The sequence below is a fragment of the Paroedura picta genome, chromosome 17, assembly GCF_049243985.1.
Source record: "Paroedura picta isolate Pp20150507F chromosome 17, Ppicta_v3.0, whole genome shotgun sequence".
NCBI lineage: Eukaryota > Metazoa > Chordata > Lepidosauria > Squamata > Gekkonidae > Paroedura > Paroedura picta.
Genome location: NC_135385.1, coordinates 19,637,894 through 19,656,967, shown reverse-complemented (window position 1 = coordinate 19,656,967; position 19,074 = coordinate 19,637,894). Strand labels below are relative to the sequence as shown.

Here is a 19,074-nt window from a genome sequence, read left to right as displayed (position 1 = left end):
ACAGCCGGCCCCTCCCTCCCCCTGCACCCAGATTGTACAAACGCGTCCTCATTGCTTAAGCAAATCTCTGAGTACATGTTTGCCACCTCTGCCCCCAACTCGTCCGTGTCAACAAGCCCACGCTGTAGGAAGAGACCGACCTTGGAACTTTCCTGAATTCCAGCGCAAATAAGATTTACAGCTGGCCAGATTCCAGTTGTACAGCTCGGCCCCATAAAAACGTTCTTTCTTCAAGGGGTGGGGAGCGGAAGAATCAAATCTCCCGAAACCATTTAAACCACCCAGAAATGTGATTTTAGAATTATGACGGGCTTTGGATTAAAAATGCCAGTTGTATCTTTTTGTGGGGAAATGCAAAGAATCCTTTATTTGCAATCTCCGGCTTTTGTAGAGAGCCGCGATTCCTGAGGATCCCTTCCCCAGGTTTGAAACAATTTTAAGTGGCACACAATTATCCTTGTGCATGCTTGGCATGAAGCATCAGCGGGGCTTCTATGAAGGCACCACCGAACACATGAGATGTGCAGCTCCGGGGCGGGGGCAGGATACTGTTCCAAAAGAACATTTCTGACGTTCCAAAATGCCAAGTCATCACGGAGAAGTGTGGTCATCAACACAAAAAAGCGAGCAGGGATGTAAAAATGCAACGGGATAAAAGCCTCGGCACTGCAATTTCTCCTTCCCTGCCAAAGACAGGGTACACTGACTCCCCTGGTGTGGCATAGCAGATAGAGGGCTAGAGATGCCACTCATGGGTCAATCATAGAATCACAGAGTTGGAAGGGACCTCAAGGGTCATCTAGTCCAACCCCCTGCAGAATGCTGTAGATTCACCACTACCTGCTCACCCACAGGGACCCCAATTCCATGTCTAGAAGATGCCCCCGGAAAAAAAAAACAACCAGAATGCCTGGCCAGTCTCACCTGGAGAAAAATCTTCCCACCAAATTACTGCAAATTTAAGCCCTGTGCAATTAATAGAAACTGGATTAACTGTGCAAGATTGCTCTGAAGAGATGCCACCATTGTATTATTGCTTGTCTTCACACTCCCCCCCCAAAAAAAGGAAGCAAGGAGCCCCTCTGAGCTCCTTGGACAAAGAGTGGACAAGTACATAAGGAAGAAGACATTGTCTGGTGAGATCCTGTTGTCTTTTCCATGTTACTCGATGAAAGGTCTAATTATATGTATGTTCCTAGCTGTCAGTTTGCGTGTCCTCCCAGGCTGTCCTTCGAAGTCCGACAGCCAAGCAAACAGACAGGTTTACCTGCCAGTGCGCCTTCCTGTGGATTGCGCTAGTGAGAACAAAGGTGAAGCTGGAGAAGGAAGGCACCTTTCCCCCCACAAAAGGCATTGTCACGGTTGCCAATTAAAACATGTTGATTTGTGCCACCCACTTGCCAATCTGTCTGTCGCCGGCCTTCTAGGCTCAGTACGTTTTCAGGAGGCTCGTCTAACATTCAGGGCCACGTTCCTTTAGAGGAAATACGGTATTCCAAGTGAGATCTTTCTCAGGACTAACCCGGTTATTTAAACAAAGGGTAACAGTTAGAAACCTGCTTTTACCACCAGCTACACAATAAGCCAGCAGGTGGATATTTCCTCTGTCTAGAGAACAACTCTGCAGGGCCTTTAAGAAGACAGCAATAGATATAACTTTGGTTTTTCTCTGTTTATATGGTGGTTGTTTCTTTTAAAATTCATGTATTGTATATAGATTGTTGAAGGCTTTAATGGCCAGAGTCAACTGGTCTTGCCTGTCTTATCTAATGGACTTGCTAATGAACTCCACCCAGACACAGGGAAAAACACTTCCTAATGGAGTTGCTAATGAACTCCACCCAGACATAGGAAAACACTTCCTAATGGACTTGCTAATGAACCCCACCCAGACACAGGAGCTTCCTAGCTTCAGTCTATCCCCTGGAAGATTCCCAGAGATCCTGGAATGTGAGACTACACGTACACCCGAGAAGTAAATTAAATGGCCAGCGACTGTTCACACACTCCACACTTTGGTGTGGAGAGATTCCAGTCTTGCGTGTCCTACCTCTGAAAATGCCAGCCAGTTCCTGGCCAAACAGCAGGGGCTAAAACTACCAGACTGCCACGGCCACTCAGCTTGGAAAATCCCACAAAAGCAAGTATCGTTTTTACGGCTGAAAAGGCAAAGAAAGCAGCAGGTATAGCCCGATCTCAAAGCCCAGCTGGGTTGGTGCGTGGACGGCAGGCCACTGCTGCAGAAAGCACTGACAGCGTAGAGCAGGGGGCTGGACTAGATGGCCTGTATGGAGCCTTCCGACTCTATGATTCTGTGATTCTATGACTGGCACAACTCCTTGCACTGACACATGGTACATGAGCTGAATTAGGCACTCCGGGAGGCACAAATGAACGGGTTTTAATTGACCGAGCAGGGGGGAGCCCACAACTCCCCCCTCCAAAGCCCATGGAGAAGCCAAGGGAGCCAGGGTCTCGCCTGGCCACGGGACGGGGCGCGCCAGAAGGATCCCGGCCGCCTTAGCGTCGCCCACTCGGGCTGGCAGCAGCTCTGCGTTGTTCCGGGCCGAGCGCGTGGAGGCGCTTCCCGGGCTGCCCCCGGAGGGCTGCGATCCGGCGGGGCAGTCCCGCGGGTTGCGTAAGAGGCGCGCCTTTAAGAGCGGAGGGGCGGGGAGGAGGCCTGGCCTGGCTGGGCGGCCGCCGGAGGAAGGGACAGCAGCGCCGGGCCGGGCAGGACAGGGCATGCGGCGGCGGGGGGTCCCTGGGGAGCCGCGCTGAGCCGGGCGCCGGGATGTACACCGTCACGCGGGGCCCCAGCAGGATCGCCACCCAGAGGCGCACGGGTGAGGCTCCCGGGCGGGCAGGGAGGGCTCCCGGGCAGGCAGGGAGGGAGGGCTCCCGACCCCCAACCCGGGCCATCCCAGCGCCAGGGGAGAGGGGTCCCCGGCTGAGCGCGCGCGCCTCTCCCCGCAGGGCCCACGCAGCAGGTGGACAGCAAGGGGGGCGACCCCAAAGGCCCGCGCCGGCCGCAGCCGCAGCAGCCCAACGCCTGGACGCCGCCCAGGTGAGCGCACCGCAAGGCAAGGCAAGGCAGGGGGGCAGGCGGCTGGGTGCAAGGGGGTGGGCGCGCCCGTCCCGATCCCCGGCCCAGGGGGCGGCAGCGGGCGGCGGACGCCGGGCGGTGACCTTGTGCGCCACGTGGGGCCGGCGGCGGCGGCGGGACGCGTCCGGGGAAGGGTCTGCGCGCAGCCCTCGTCGCAGGAGGCCGGGAAGCGGCGGGTGACCTTGAGCAAAGGTGACCGCCGGGGGTGTCCTTGCCGCTCCGGAGGGGGCGGATCTGCCGCTCGGCTGCGGGCTGGCTGGGTGGGCGGGTGGGCGCACGTGCTCCTCGGGAGGAGGAAGGAGGGAGGGGGTGTCCCCGGCGCCCTCTCCGCCGTGCCCAGCGCATCCCCGTGCCCGGGGCGCCTGCCAGGACGCCCCCATCCCCGGCCACCCGCGGCGGCTGCTCGCCTCCTTCGCGTTGCCCTTGGCGAGGGGCGCCGGAAGAGCCAGCCGCGGTTGGGAGTCCGCCGTGGCGGCGCCTTCTGCGCTCCCTTCCGGGCCCCGGCTTGGCCCTCCGCCGCGGGCTTCCCGGAATGAGGCTTGGGGGGTCTGCTTCGGAGCGACCTCCCACCCCGCTCTGTAGTGGGGGGGGGGGGCTGTCACTGTGCTGCCCTCCCTGCAAAAGCAGGTTCCCTTCCTTGCGTTGCTTGGGCGCCCGGTGGCAGCAGACCGATGAGCAAGAAATTATAATTTCAGGAGAGGGGTTTGGACCTCGCTTGTCACTATCCGAAGGAGTCTCAAAGCAGCTGATATCCACCTTCCCTTCATTCCACAACAAATGCCCTTTGAGAGAGCTCGGAGAGAACTGTGGTTAGCCCAAGGTCACCTTGCAGGCCTCCCGTGGCTTACTCCCTGTCTGCCCACAACTGGCACCTGGTGAGGTGGAGACAGCTTTGAGAGAACTGGGACCGGCCCAAGGTCACCCAGCTGGCCTCCTGTGGCTTACTCCCTGTCTGCCTGCAACAGGCAACTGGTGAGGCGCAGAGAGCCCTGAGAGAACTGGGACTGGGCCAAGGTCACCAGGCTGGCTGCATGTGGAGAAGGAGCAGGGAAGCGAGTCCAGCTCTCCAGATTGGAGGCCGATGCTCTTAACCACTTCTTGACCCCAACACTGGCTCTGGTGAGGTGGCACAGTGCTTCTTGCCCTCTTACACTAGGGTTTGACCCTACTAACCTTTCCATTGCTCCTAAAGGGCCTCAGATCCCCAGGTTCAATTCCCCACTCGACCACACAGCTCCCTTGGCCTGGTGGAGCCTCCCTTATCGGCCAAGGTTGCTGTAACCGCAAAACAGAGACCGCCAAAGCAGGCCGTTCTGTGGACAGTGGAGGCTGGGTTGATAAACTTTTAGGTCACAATTGCAGAGCTGGAAGAGACCACCGGGGGCATCTGGTCCAGCCCCCCATCTTCTCTGGGATTTGAAACTCCCACACTCCTGGCAGGCGCCCATCCAATCTCCTAAAAGCTTCCAGCGGAGACTCAACCTCCCTCCGAGGTAGCCTATTCCATCTATGAACGGCCCTCACCGCCAGAAAATGCTTTCTGATATTTCAGTGAGCCCTCCATTCCCGTAATTTGAACCCGTGGCTCCTAGTTCTTGTCTCTAAAGCTACAGTGAACCTTTTGGACATGTCTACTTTTGAGGTAGTTCAACACAGCTATTCACATCCCCCCTTGCCCGCCTCTTCTCTGGGCTGCCCATACCCCCAACTCTCTCAACCTCCCCTCGTAGGGTGTAGATCCAAGCCTTCAACCGTCCTTGTCACCTTTCTCTGAACACTTCCCAGCTCGGGCTAGTCGCAGTCCTGTTAGGGCTGTTCTTGCAGAGCAGTTCTCTTTGATTTCTCTCAGCCCCGCCTACCTCCCAGGGTGTTTGTGGTGGGGAAAGGGATCTTTCAGCCACTTTGCAATGCCTCCAGGTTGTGAAAAGTGAGGTATAAAAAAACAGCTTCTCCTGGGAAACCTGACAGGGGAAGCCTGAGTGGCCGCTGGATCTCCCAGGCCAGGACAAGGCCTGTCTGCAGGGGGCTGGAGGGGGGATTTATTATTAACTTCTTTTCACCTCTGGCTTTCTTGGCAGCCCAGCTCCCAAGCTCGTGTTCAACCGGGTGAACGGCAAGAGACCTCTGCTCATGCCCCAGCAAACGGGAGCTGCAGAAGAAAGCTACACGCAGGCCCACGAAGAGAACGTCCGGTTTGTGTATGAAAGTAAGAAAAGCTACCGGACATAATTGGTGTAGCCCATCTTCTCCCACCCCCCACCCTCCAGACTGCGTAAGGAGACGAGATAAGGGCAGGATTTCTCAACCAGGGTTTTGGAAACTGGGGTTTCCTGATGGCCCTGGAAGGGTTTCACCAATGGGTTACGAATTGTCTATTTTTTAAAATAGTTTAAAAAACCCAGCTGTGCTTCCCAACCATATTCTGCACGATCACACCACTTCTGGAATTTCTCAAAGCATAAAAAATGTTTCAGGGGTTTCTCAGTGGCAAAAAAGTTGAGAAAAGTAGGGTCTGGGAGACCTGAGTTCAAATCCGCACTCTGCCAGGGCAGCTTGCTGGCTGACCTCAAACTAGTCATGTGCTTTCTGCCTAGCCTACCCCTAAGGGTTGTCGTAGGTTGCTCGGTGTGGGCCAAGAACAATGTCCAGTGTCCTGAGCTGCTAGATAAAACTGAGATAGATTATTGGGGGCAGAACAGGAAACCTTAATCCTGGGCGAAGCATGGCCCCCCCTTCCATAATTTAGTCAAGAGGCAATCTGATTGCCGTGGACTTAAAAGGGTTTAACGGTGCTACGATTGCACGGCAAAAGAGGCCCTGATGCAGAGAGAGAGAGATGTCAGGCCAGCCAAAATCTCCTCTTCTAAACGTATTGCTTTAAACAACTAGCCAGGCAAGTTTCATCTCCATTCTCCTCCACCCCACACCCTGATCAAGCAGCGCCATGGATGGGGAAAGCTGCCATGGGTTACCAAATTGACTACGGACGGAGGTTTCAACAGAGAAAAAGTCAACAGAAGCCTAGTGGAAGAGCTGCAGGGAGAAGGGGACCATGCCAGTTTTAAACAGGGATTCGGGATCCTTTCATAGAATCATAGAGTTGGAAGGGGCCATACAGGCCATCTAGTCCAACCCCCTGCTCAACGCAGGATTAGCCCTAAACATCCTAAAGCATCCAAGAAAAGTGTGTATCCAACCTTTGCCTTTCTGGGCAAAGGAGCTGCCAAATCTTTCTAGGGAAGGCCTCCTGCCCCTCCATTGGGGCAACAACCATACCCACACACACCCGTGTAGGCCTGGGGGATCCTTTCTCGCTGCCCCCACACGTACCTTAAGACACGGATGTAAACGGAGCGTGTGGTCCAAGGAAATGAATCTCCAGAGGTCTTCCCCACCTTTTTCTTCTCTTTTCCCTCCTCCAGCCTGGCAGCAGGTAGAGCAGCAGCTGTACAACAGTCAGCCAGGAGAGAATGGATCCGGGCCCGTACAGTATGCAGAGAAAACGCCTGTCCCTGAACAAAAAGGTCAGTATGAATGTATGAAGTGGCTATATGTCCTTCTCTGTCTACTCCAGGGATTCCCATACCTGGGAAATACCTGAAGACTGTGGGGGTGGAGCCAGGAGGGGCGGGATTTAGGTCGAGGAGGGACATCATTGGAGGATATTGCTGTGGACTCCTCCCTTCAAAGCAGCCATTTTCTGCAAGGGAACTGATCTCCTTAGTTTGGATTCCAGGGGATCCCCAGGTCCCCCCTGGAGGCTGGCATCCCTCTTGTTGGGCAGTTCAGTATTCAGTCTTCTGGCTCTCATGTTATACAACGGGCTGTGGAAGGAAGGCTGGCAGAGAACACCCATTCAGGAAAGGGAGGAAAAGAGAAAGTAGGCCTTATTAGCCAGCTGAGGGGAGTGGAAGGTGAAATGGGAGCGGCCGTAGATTTGTGGTCAGAAATGGTGCCTTGAAAGAGCTGATAGTGGAAGAGCTGCTGGAGCAAGAAAAAACTCTTTTCTCTCCCCGCAGAGGTCCCCCGAACTGGAGGCCGTAGGGAACTCCTCTGGTACTCCTGAATAGCAGGAATCAGGTTCTCCTCCTTCCAACTGTTAATACACGGCAATTAAGTCATAACAGAGAAAAAGCCTTCTGCCCCACTAGCTGGGAAAAAGAAATCCTTATTCTGTTTCTAAGTAATTACTCTGCTGGGCTGGATTTAACTGGGAGGCAGGTCCCACTGGTATAGAGTCATGCCCAAAAAGAAATTCACAAATGACAGCTTCATGGAAGCCACGGAAAGGAGAAATATTCCCTAGGAATATTTTCTTGGTGTGTAGGAGTCCCAGGGTCCAGTCTAAGAGAAGTTGGTGGTGTTCTTTCATGCAACAGAGATCAGTTCACCTGGAGAAAGTGGCCACTGGAAGAAAAAGAAGAGTTGGTACTTATATGCCACTTTTCTCTACCCGAAGGAGTTTCAAAGTGGCTTATAGTCACCTTCCCTTTCCTCTCCCCACAACAGACACCCTGTGAGGGAGGTGAGTCTGAGAGAGCCCTGATATTACTGCTTGGACAGAACAGCTTTATCAGTGCTGTGACTAGCTCAAGGTCACCCAGTTGGTTGCATGTGGGGCAGGAATGGGGAATCAAACCCAGATTAGAAGTCTGTACTCCTAACCAGTGCACCAAGCTGGTAAACTTTCCAGTTTATACCCCATTGATGAAGTCCCTCCCCAAACCCTGAAACCGGGATTGCAAAATACTTGGAATTATATTTTTCTACTATCTGAATCAGTTGGCATTCTATAACTGTAGACCAGCCAGAAAGAAACTACAGGCTATTTTAAAACCTTATTGTCTTCCTAAAATATGAGGTGCAGCATAGAGCTCCATGTCTACACAAATGTTTTTTTTTTCTTTTAATTCAAGGCTGCTATAACCAGGTTGCTAAACCATTAAACATTTACCCTCATATCCAGATCAGGAGCCTTTCTTAACTTTCTGGTCATGCTCTAACTTGAAAAAGTGGATCAATAACCTACCCAAGTTACTGGAAATAATTTTTAGCCCACTTTTCTCCTGAGAACGGGGCCCAAAGCAGCTTGTATAAAAATTAAATAGCCACTTTTAACCAGTTCACAAATAATATCACGGAGCTTCCTTTCAATGTGTAACCCTCAAATGGAAAACAGGGAGTTAAAGTTTATTTTTTCTTTATTTTGACGTAAGTGGCTACGTATGGGAGGTGTTGAGCCGCTGTACGTTGGTTATTTTATGGGTCACTTTGTAACTCGTACTGAAGCTTCCCTGGATGGCCAGGCTGAAAATAGAATTATGATTATTCTGTATCGCTTGCTTGATATTTTTCATAAACATTGATTATAATTTATACATTTGTAACCCGCCACGAGCCTTTGGGGAGTGGCGGGAAATAAATAGATAAATAAGTAAACAAACAAATACATAAATAAATTTCCTGGTGCATAATCCACCTACAGAACTAGATGAAGTATCAGCATTTTCTTCCCTAAGCCTCAGTGTTTACAAATATTGAATATACCGTAGATAATAATAATAAAAAAGATTTTACACAGTGACTCTCCATAGCTCAACAAAAAAGAAAAACCCAAAACAAACTACAACTGTGCTGTTTTGGGAAGAAATTCCTGCTCCTAGATCAGGGGTGGCCAAACCGTGGCTCTCCAGCATGCCGGCAGGGGCTCATGGTTATTGTAGTCCTTGGGCCTCCCCTGTCTTAGACAGTGGTCAAAAAATGAAAAATAAAGGGCTGTTTTATTCAGTTTTAATCATCTAAGGAACATTTTACCTCACCATTCAAACCTAGCTTCTTTCCCTCCATTTCCTCAGCCGGCCTTCCCTTCCAAAAAGCACCAATTTCCCTGCCCACAAATGCTCTCGTCTTCCAAAAAGCCGAAGTTAACAAAAAAAATGGTGGTAAAATGAGGTAAAATGGCGGCCAGGAAGCCCACCGAGCCTCCCCCCTTGGTGCTTGGCGGGCGGTGGGAGCCTCTACTCAAGGCCCAGGCTCATGGCCGGCCTAGGCCTCGCCCCTTCCTGTCAGAGGCCTCACTGGGCAATGCCCCCATAATGGCTGCCGGGAGGGCCTTCCGCAAGAACCGTGAGCAGAGTTCACTGAAAGGGATATTTCTATTTTATTATTATTATTATTATTATTATTATTATTATTATTATTATTATTATTATTATTATTTGCTACCTGCCTCTCCATGTTCCCTAGCTCAGGGGTAGTCAACCTGTCGTGCTCCAGATGTCCATGGACTACAATTCCCATGAGCCCCTGCCAGCAGGGGCTCATGGGAATTGTGGTCCATGGACATCTGGAGCACCACAGGTTGACTACCCCTGCCCTAGGCTCACGGCTCACCCCTAAATTTGGGGTGGGGACTAGAAGTGACCCCCTTCTCTCCCGGCAGTGGGAAAACAGCTGTAGGCATCAAGCTACAGTGCCTTGATAACAATATGGCTAAGGACAAAGTGGAAATGCATGTTGGGAAAGAAAGTTTTGAAATGGTAATACCGACATTGAAACTGCAAGGTTTTGCAGCCCCGTGCCCCCCATTTTAGGGGGATTTTGTGAGATTCAAAGTTGCAGCTTGCATTTGGATGCTGCAAACAGGTGTGGTTGATTTAGTGGATAAATACATCATTGAGATTGCTGTATCTGTTGTATATCGTCCTTTCCAGAGCCGAAAAGGGACCGGTCCTGTATAAAATCCCGAGACCCTCTCATGTTATTCCTCCCCCCCCCCTTTTCTCTTTCAGATTTTGTGCCAATAGATCTCGAAGACTGGTGGGCACAGCAATTCTTGGCCAAAATCAAGAATGGCTCTTAATGCAGGGCGTGTGTGGTAGAACGATTTTTTAATTAAAAGGCTAAAATTTAACGTGCGCCCCCCGAAGGCCTGCCCCGCCCGGGTGGAGAGAGAATGAGCAACGTTCGGACCACGACAGCCCCCTGGGACCCACGGCGAGGGGCAGGAACGAGACCAGACTCTGCCCAGCCGCGCCACTCCAGCGCTGGGTTTTGCGCAAGGACGAATCCCAGAGACTACAAATCCTGGAAGTGCCGTGGCGAGGCGGCAGGGGACCCGGGGAGGGGCCGTCGACCCCTGTTGTTCTCTTGCTATGGGCTGGCCCCCTACAGCAAGCCTGCAGTGTGCTCTGTAGCCAGGGCCTTGTTCAGAATAAAGGCGCTGATGGTGACGCCAGCAGAACGTATGACAAGGTCTGTGCGGAGTTATTGCTGGGAACGGGCCAAGGACGCCCATTCCTGGGAAAACAGATTGCTCGGTCGGTAAGTCAAGAGCAGGGTCTAGGCTGGGGAGGAGGAACCGTCGTAGTGGTGGTTTTTGGTTCATGCTTTAGCACACGTTTTTTGGTTCATGCTTTAGCCAGGGAACGAAGTCAAATTCTGCGTTCAGTTCTTCAGGAATGCATCGTGCCTTCATCCATGGAGTCCCATCCGAAAGCGAAACCCAGAGCTTTTCAGTTTAAATTTGAACACTTAGTTGACCGATCCTTTATCCCCAGAGCTGGCCGACCTTATCGCACGCTGTGGCTTTTTCTCCCACCATGCCATTTCCCACAAACACAAGCACGGCCTCGGTGTCTTTGCCATTTGCACCGTCCTGATACGATACAGGCATCTCTGTGGATAACTGACCAGCAGACCGTTACAAAAAGGCACGCAATTCACCCTTCTGAAAATCGTTTTTTATTTAGGAGATTGTGGAGGGTGGGGGGGGGATGTCACCACTGTAGCTGACTGCAGGACACGAGCCGTCAAAGAGCAGATAGCACACACACACACACATTTCTGACTAGCCCCTCTGAACATGACCTGTTATCTTCCCAATCCAGTCTCATGTGCAGAGATGCTCACATGCCAGAACAAAAAAACCAACAAACAAACATGAAAGAAGAGATCTCCGTCGTGGGACATTGTCAATGGTACAATCTTTAATGGAAAATTGTCACTAGGGTTGTTTCGTGGCTCGATTCGCTCGTGGTTACTGGTCCACCGGACGTCACACGGACATGACTGGGGCATGAACGGGCTGGAGAAATCTCAAGAGCGCAACCTGGATTCATACACATGCACATACCGTGTGAACCTGAAGAGGCTTGTGCAAGGGGATGATGTCTGCAGGGTAAGCCATGCAGCGCAAAAACCTCCCCCCCCCAAAAAAAACCCCAAATTCAAAAGGACACCACCTCACACTTCTCAGGACATACCGAGGACTTGGTTTGCCCGGGAGTCCAGAATGGATTTGGGGTCACGGTCTAAGGCAGGGGTGCCAAATCTCTTTGAGCCTGCGGGCAGATTGGGAATTCTGACGCTGTGGGGTAGGAGCACCCTCAAAACGGTTGTCACGGCTGTTCTGAAGACACAGTGGAAGGTTTTGTGCTGGGGGGGCAGCGGCTGCCGAACCGATGTTTAAAAAACCTGTACGGTCAATCCACAGGTGCAACGTTCAAACAGGTCCCGGGGTGCTCATGGCAACAGGATGAGGGGAGGAAGCCAAAGGAAGGTCTTGCAAACTCATCCATGACACTTGCATTGCCCTTTCCTCTGCAAAGGTGACCCTCCAAATTAATTCCTCTAATTTTCTGCACAACAGAGACCCCACCTGGGACAAGCTACGGGTGAGTCGGCTTGGTGGCCTCTGATCTCGAGAGCTGGTTTTGGTTCCCCAGATTTGGTGTTTATACCCCACTTTTCACTACCCAGAGGAGTCTCAAAAGCGGCTTACATCACCTTCCCCTCTTCTCCCCATGACAAACACCCTGTGAGGTAGGAGAGCCCGAGAGAGCTCTGTGAGAACAGCTCTATCAGGACTGTGACTGGCCCAAGCTGGCTGCGTGTGGAGGAGGAGCGGGAAGACTCACCTCTTCCACATGCAGTCAGCTGGGTGACCTTGGGCTGGTCACTCAGCACCCAAAGGTGCTCACCTTCAAACGTTCAACTCGGCCCTCAGCCCGACCCAGAAGGATAGCCTACCACGCCCCGAGCCGAAACGGCCACCGTCACCTGTGGATTTCGGTAGCGGCGGATCTTTTCATTTCAACAAGGCTCACGCAGGAAATCGGGTCACTTGTGCCCCTATAACAGGTACAGAAGTCCCATTCGTGCACTCTGCATCATGGTCCCAGTACATTCTAGGCTTTCCCCGTAGGTGATCCCCTACGTCAGGGGTAGTCAACCTGTTGTCCTCCAGATGTTCATGGACTACCATTCCCATGAGCCCCTGCCAGCGCTTGCTGGCAGGGGCTCATGGGAATGGTAGTCCATGAACATCTGGAGGACCACAGGTTGACTACCCCTGCCCTACGTGGAAGATGAGAGCAGGAAGAACATGGGACTGCAAGGGCAGTCTAGACATCGGAAAAGACACACACACAGATCTCGGGAGGTCTGGGGTACGTTGCCGAGGGGCAAGCTGGGGGGCAGTTCTGGGAACACGCAGAGTTAGTGGCGGGGCGTTTATGCCATGTTCAGATTTTGAGAGCCACACGTACATTTTACTTCTTGGGCGCACCTTGGAGGATCCCCAGGGAAGTTCAAGCTGGGCTGCTGCCCCACACAGCCCCACACAACGCCTTCCAAACCCAAAAACTAAGACGGAAGGAGAAGCAGAAGAGGGATCGTTGGATTCCTTCCTCCCCTTTTATCCTTCTGGAACTCGGAGGGCAGATCTCTGAAAGAAGGGGGATCGGATGTGCGTAACGTCGGCGACTGTATTGTCCGCCTTTTACAAAATCCACTCAGGCAGGCTCTGCAGATGTCCGTGGACTACAACAACCATGAGCAGCTGCTGGCAGGGGCTCATGGTAATTGCAGTCCACGGGCATCTGCAGAGCCAGGTTTAAATCCGCCAGAGACAAGTCCAAAGCTGCCTGAGCAGAAAAGAGGTGAAAGAGGCCCTTTTGTTATCCAAAGTGACTGGAGACTGGCCATGGTGCTCCTGTACTTGCTTAAGTCAGAAGCAGGGGGCTGGAGGAGTGGACAGACCAAAAATAAAGGTATGGACCCGAATGTCTTGGGCTGCATACCGCATTGGTCAGACCCCACCTAGGGTCCTGTGTGCAGTTCTGGAGGCCTCACTTCAAAAAGGATGTGCACCAAACAGAGAAGGTGCAAAGAAGAGCGATGGGGAGGAAAGGCTGAGGGACTTGGCAATGTCCAGCCTGGAGAAGAGGAGGTTGAGAAGGGACAGAATTGGTGTCTTTAAGTATTTGAAAGGTTGTCACTTCAGAGGAGGGCAGGGAAAGGTTCCTGTTGGCAGCAGAGGAAAGGACACGCAGGAACGGGCTTAAGCTACAGGTAGAACAGTACCAGTTAGATATCAGGGGAAAGATTTTCACAGTCAGAGTAGTCCAGCGATGGAATTGACTGCCTAAGGAGGTGGGGAGCTCCCCCTCACTGGCGGTCTTCAAACAGCAGCTGGACAGATCCTTCTCCTAGAAGATGCTTGAGGCTGATCCTGCATTGAGCAGGGGGTTGGACTAGATGGCCTTGATGGCCATTTCCCACTTGATTCTAAAGGAATCAAACTCTGTTTTGAGAGCAGCTCAAATTAATAGCCCTAACAACATACAGCCAATGGGCACAAATTACAGCTTCCTGGTAAAATTCGTCCTACTCCGGCTGACCGTGTGGGGCAGCTGTATTATGCAGAGCAGTCGGAAATCTGTCCCTTGAGCACCAGAAGGTCCTCTGGGCCAGTTGGCTCACAAGACTTTGCTCCAAATTTCCCAACGTGTAGGTTACTGGATCACCTCTCAAAGGACCTGGGGACGGACCAGGAATTGGGGCTCGTGGCTGGCAGGAAAATCAAATTCCTCGGGCGTCAAAGAAGAAATGAAAGCAAAGCAATGAAAAGGTTTGTTGTTACTTGTGGGACGGTTTGGCCCTTGGTTTTCCGCAGGTGCGGGGAAAGGGGGCCGCCGCCGATAACACCACATCGGGGGTGGGGAGGGAGAATCCCAATTCGGCCTCCCCCGAACGAGGAGTCATGAGAACTGCCAATGAATGGGAGACACACTGGACGGCTTGATATATAATCATAATAATTATTATTATAGATTTGTTTTTTTATGGATTTCCGAGCTCATTTATTCGGGGCTGGGTTTCGACTTACATTTCTGTCGTGGCGGTTTTGGTGCTCTACCTAGCAGCATTCATAGGGCTCGGTGCGGACGGAGATTGGTTCGGGGAGCACCGTTCTAATCTGGCGCGCACATGCGGATTGCCCGCTGGAGGGGAGACGGCGTGGACCTAAGGCGAGACGGGGAGGTTGAGTCACTTGGGCCCTATAAGAAGCCAGTCACCAGATTTCCCTTTTTGGAGGCAGGACAAAACCTGGCTCGTGCCCTTTGACCTTCCATACCATGGGCTTTTCCTGCAAAAAAAAACCCCACGGTCTCTGAGCATGTGCGCTGTTAGTCTTGAAAGACGATGTCGCCTTAGCCGGGGGTGGTAGAAAACACCCGTGATGGTTCTTTTAAAATATTCCCCAAAGTGGCAAAACAGAACCACCGTGGGGGGGGTGAGGGGAGGAGAACGATACCACCTCCCTCCCTCGCTAGCTGTACCTGTTCTATCGTATGTCTGTGCTGGGAAGGGGGAGGGTGCATGCAAATGGATGGAGAACCTGTTTTGCTCACCTTGTGGTGAGATTTCCCTGTTATAGGGCAACTCTGAGCCAGAGGGGTGGTCTCCAGGTCAAGCTCTGGCAGAGCATCCCTATGGCAGGGGGGCAAACGGTGGCTCTCCAGATGTCCATGGACTACAATTACCATGAGCCCCTGCTGGTAATTGTAGTCCATGGACAGCTGGAGAGGCACAGTTTGGTCACCTCTGCCCTATGTGATTCAAGCCCTGGATTTGCACACATTTGGTGCGATCTGTAACTCTTTTCTGGACAGGTCAGGGAGAAGTGCAGGGAGGAGACGGACGGACCATTGTTCCCTTTCAAAGTGGCAGCCGTCTGTTGCACCGACAAAGGGTCCGCCTCGCTCCAGAAGGCTTCTTGACATTCAAGCCGTGATTGGTTAATAGGATTCCGAAATCGCCTCTCGCTTAGCCGCTCACGGCCTAAAGCCCAGCAGGAGCGTCGGACGGAACAAAGAGAGGCTGGCCTTTGAACCAGCTGGGAATATCCTCGGCAGAATTCCCGGCTGGCTGACTCTTTCGGGAGCCGAGGCCACAAAGCAATGCCCCTCTCCACCACACCTTTGGAATGGCTATGGAGTTTGTGCGCATATGAGCTTCCCCGTGCAAAATCAGGGCCCTCAACAGGGCAAGGACGGACACAGGCAACTCTCCCCGGGAGAGGTACCTATTGCAATTCCCGTGTGCCGAGCTGGGCCCCATAGTTTTCGGAAACTAACAATGCCTCCCACACACAGACGCCCTTCTCTTAAAAATAAACGCCTTCGATCCGATCCAGGCTCAGAGCGGGACACCCACTCGGTTCTCGCAGACGGGGAGGAGTTGGCTGGTAGAAGACGAGGCTCGGACGGATGGAGACGTGGACAGAGACATTTCCTTGCTCGAGAGACACGGCCAGGTGTGTGTGCGTTGTCAGAACCCCACAGAGAGGTGTGCAGGAGTCAAAGATATCCACACGGATCCTGCGGGAATTCTGGAGGGACGGATAGACGGCGGACGAGGTGCCGAGTACCGAGGCCCCCCCGAGGAGGACGAGGAGTTAATTTTTTGCATGGTGGTGGAATCTCGTCCTCCCCGATGGCTTCAAAGCAATGGGAGCGCTCGTAGGATTCGCAGGTCTCCTCGGGAGGCGGCTGCTTTGCTGTCGATCCCCACGCTTCTCGCATGCGGACGTGTGCCCCTAGCGCGCAAAATGCATTCGCCCCATGCACGCTCTTCCTTCCGGATCCGGGATCGGCGGGGTTCCCCCTACCTGGCCCCTGCCGCCCGGAGAGAACGTCCATCTTTCCTCCTGCATTGTTGAAGACACGGTTGATAATATAAATTACTGTCTCTATGTATACTATATATATAGGCAGCCGGTCAGTCCTGCGAAGCTGGCGGGGGTCTCAGCCCCCCCCCCGAGCCCCGCCTCATTTCCCTCGATCTTCTGTGTAGTGCTGGAAGCGGGTGAAGCTCATGAAGACTTGCTCCAAGGAGATTTGGCTGACGGAATAATCCTCCACGTGGTACTTCTCTTTGGCTTTCTCCAGCGCCCCGAACACCTGGGAATTAGGCCACAGACACAAAAAGGAGCCCCAGTTAGACGCTGCTGTTTGGTGTGAAGAGGAAATGTGCTCTTTCCCCCTGGCAAGCATTGGTTTTAAAGAAATTAAGAAGCCACTGACTAAATATTCCAGGCCCTTTTGCTTCTTCCGCACGTCTCGGTTTACATTAACGAGGCTATGACTCCCTAGAGGCAATCAACGGTTTCGGAGAGGCGCAAACAAAATGCTTACCGCTGCAATTCAGTACAAAATCTAAGTGACTAGGCCAGGGGCTTTGGAATTCTGGCCCCGTATGGGGGGCGCAACCACAAAATGGTTCCCGTAGGAGGCGGAGCCAGCCCCAAAATGGCTGCCACAGCTGATTTTCAGTCACGCTGTGCAATGCCTTGTGCTGCAATGTGCCAACACAGCAATTTGGAAAATAAGCATCACCTATCAGGTCCCCTGTGGCCAAACAGGAGCAAAAGCTACACCTGGCCCTGCCCATTTCCCAAAAATATTTGGTGGGCCCCGGAGCTAGAGCAAAGAGGCTAAAATTGGTTATTTCGTCACAGAGGTGATCATAAAACTAGGGGTCAGGGAACACCTTAGGAAGTATTACCTCCCCACTAAAAACAGGGGTTCCCCATGTGGGAGGGCCCGGTGGCAGAACATCTGCTTGGCAGGCAGAAGATCCCAGGTCCCAGAAGATCCCCACCGTATCTGATTAAAGGATCTGGAAGGAAGTGATGCGGAGGATCTCGGCCTAGACCTCTGGAAAATGGCTGCAGGTCTGCATTTGTTGATTGTGACGGCCCAGGGGCCCCGTTTGATAAAGGGCGGTTTCATGTGGTCCAGGCGGCATTCCCTCCCTGGCAGGGGTGGGACGACACGGAACCAAGAGGACCGTGCCACGGCAGGCCATGGTTAGCTCCTCCGCCACTGCTTCCCCATTCCAGCGGCCCAGCCCTAAACAGGGCAAAGACAGACATTACCTGTGCCCAACTGAGGTTCTTATTGGTCAGGTGATAGTGGACCATGCTCTGGTGTTCGTGCTTCAGGACGCTGCCTGGAAGAGGACAAATGTTTCAATTTCTGCACCGCTGGCCAGCAGCAAGGAACAGTGAAGAAGCACAAGGTTTTAAATCAAAAATTGATGCAGAGGCAGGGGGAATTGGGATTATGGCTCCGGGGTCAAAGATGGCCCAGTACCGCAGTACCAAATGCGGCTGGTTTTGGTGGAAAATAAAATCTTCTACGTGAGCGGGAGGGAGAGACGGGGTGCGAGAATATTTGGAATGTAAAAGGGGTCGGAAGGCGAAGATTTTGATCCCCAGAGACGCTTTCCAGAAAGGGAATCACAGAGGCGGACCTTTGCTAGAAACCCATGTGCCAGCCATGCACAGATGCATTAAAACCTTTGTGTGGGGGTGCCTGTATGGGTGGGTGCTCCTAGGTGTATTTACTGCTTATTGCAAGGCCTCATGTGAGCCGCTTCCCAATAAAAGGGAAATCGAAAAGGAGCACACAGAGAAAGTATCCAAGAACAAGCAGGTTCGTGTAGAAAAAGGAACAACTCTGTAAACAAATCTACTGTGAAATACAACACTATAATTATGTTGCATTTCTCGATTCCACGACCAGGAAGACGGATAGTTGTTTACGAGTAGCTCCAATGGTTGCCGATAACCGAATTTGAGACTTACCCCGGCTTGAGCTAATTGCTTATGGGAGAGTTTATCCAGTTTATACTTTGGCTACTGATGAAGAGCACTGGAAACAGGTGTTAAATTCCGGAACCCTGTCTAGAATTTCTGTTGCATTATGTGAAAATGTCTGCAAATAGTTCTGTCTACGAGCAGTGGTTTATCAGAGTGACTGGAAATCAAGAAATGCAACATGTATGGAGAGTTTTATTTCACATCAGATTTGTTTCCAGAGTCCTTGCTATTTTTACACGGACCTGCTTGTTTTGGGGGACTTTCCCAGCAATAGCCTCGCAACAACCAAAGGAAACCGTACAGATTGTTCGTCAGTACGTCAAAGATCAGTAAAGTTAAATTGAGCATTTCGAGGTAGGCCGATGGAGTTTCTTATCTGTTCATCAAAGAGTTTCTCTCTGTTCATCTCTTTGCTCTGAATTTTGGCTACTGCAGTGACTTAGAGATTAACAGATTAACTCTGCCATTCTAAACAGAGTCACACTTTTCTAAGCTCATTGATTTCAGTGGATTGAAAGGGCGTCACTGCTCAAGACGGCGCAGTCCGTGTGGTGTACGCCTAGGCCCCTCAGAGCTGCTGGAGGGAGATGGAGGAGATTTCCCGGGAGCAGCGTTGAAAATTAATGCGGTGCTGATGTCATCCGGAAGTAACGTCGGCATGTCGGCTGCAACGCTCTGGCTTTTGGGCAAAAACTCTATGGTAGAATTAGCTTCCAACCATAGAGTTCGCCCAAAGTGCAGATGTCACTTCCGGGTATCACCAGCATATTATGTTAATTTTCTGTTTTGTATCTGGGGGAGAGGGTGTTAATTGGGGGAGCAGGGTGTCTCTAGAACGTGGGCACTCCTGCCCAGACCAGGGGTCCTCACAACCTTATGAACACCAGCCAATCAATGAATGAAGTGGAAAAATATAAATACAGAAAAACAGAGGAAAACAAATGGTCCACAAGTCCAGAAGATGCAAGAGGTCCTCCAGGTGACACTTCCTTGCTAAACTCAAATGTCTACAAAAGAAACA

General features: G+C 52.1%; 2 protein-coding genes across 5 annotated transcripts in view; one reads left to right on the top strand and one right to left on the bottom strand.

The window, feature by feature from the left end:
* The first annotated feature begins 2,652 nt into the window (after positions 1 to 2,652).
* On the top strand, positions 2,653 to 10,348 carry MCRIP2 (MAPK regulated corepressor interacting protein 2). The gene is made up of 5 exons (XM_077316860.1): positions 2,653 to 2,843; positions 2,974 to 3,064; positions 5,182 to 5,309; positions 6,526 to 6,627; positions 9,895 to 10,348. The coding sequence occupies exons 1-5, from the start codon at positions 2,792 to 2,794 to the stop codon at positions 9,963 to 9,965; spliced, it is 444 nt and encodes a 147-aa protein (XP_077172975.1). The 5' UTR covers positions 2,653 to 2,791; the 3' UTR covers positions 9,966 to 10,348.
* Positions 10,349 to 10,830: 482 nt separating this feature from the next.
* ABCA3 (ATP binding cassette subfamily A member 3) overlaps positions 10,831 to 19,074 on the bottom strand; it is a 57,375-nt gene continuing 49,131 nt past the window's right edge. For all 4 annotated transcript variants that reach the window (XM_077316855.1, XM_077316854.1, XM_077316856.1 and 1 more), the window contains 2 exons: positions 17,328 to 17,401; positions 10,831 to 16,350 (listed from right to left, as the gene is read on the bottom strand). In XM_077316855.1, the coding sequence (XP_077172970.1) occupies positions 16,219 to 16,350; positions 17,328 to 17,401 (206 nt within the window). In that variant the 3' untranslated portion in view covers positions 10,831 to 16,218. The remainder of the gene's footprint in view (positions 16,351 to 17,327; positions 17,402 to 19,074) is intronic.

Excerpts from the sequence above, each read along its gene's own strand:
- MCRIP2 (XM_077316860.1), top strand. The coding sequence starts at position 2,792 with ATGTACACCGTCACGCGGGGCCCCAGCAGGATCGCCACCCAGAGGCGC. Across the intron at positions 2,844-2,973 it reads CGCCACCCAGAGGCGCACGG|GGCCCACGCAGCAGGTGGAC; the intron begins GTGAGGCTCCCG and ends CTCTCCCCGCAG. Across the intron at positions 3,065-5,181 it reads AACGCCTGGACGCCGCCCAG|CCCAGCTCCCAAGCTCGTGT; the intron begins GTGAGCGCACCG and ends CTTTCTTGGCAG.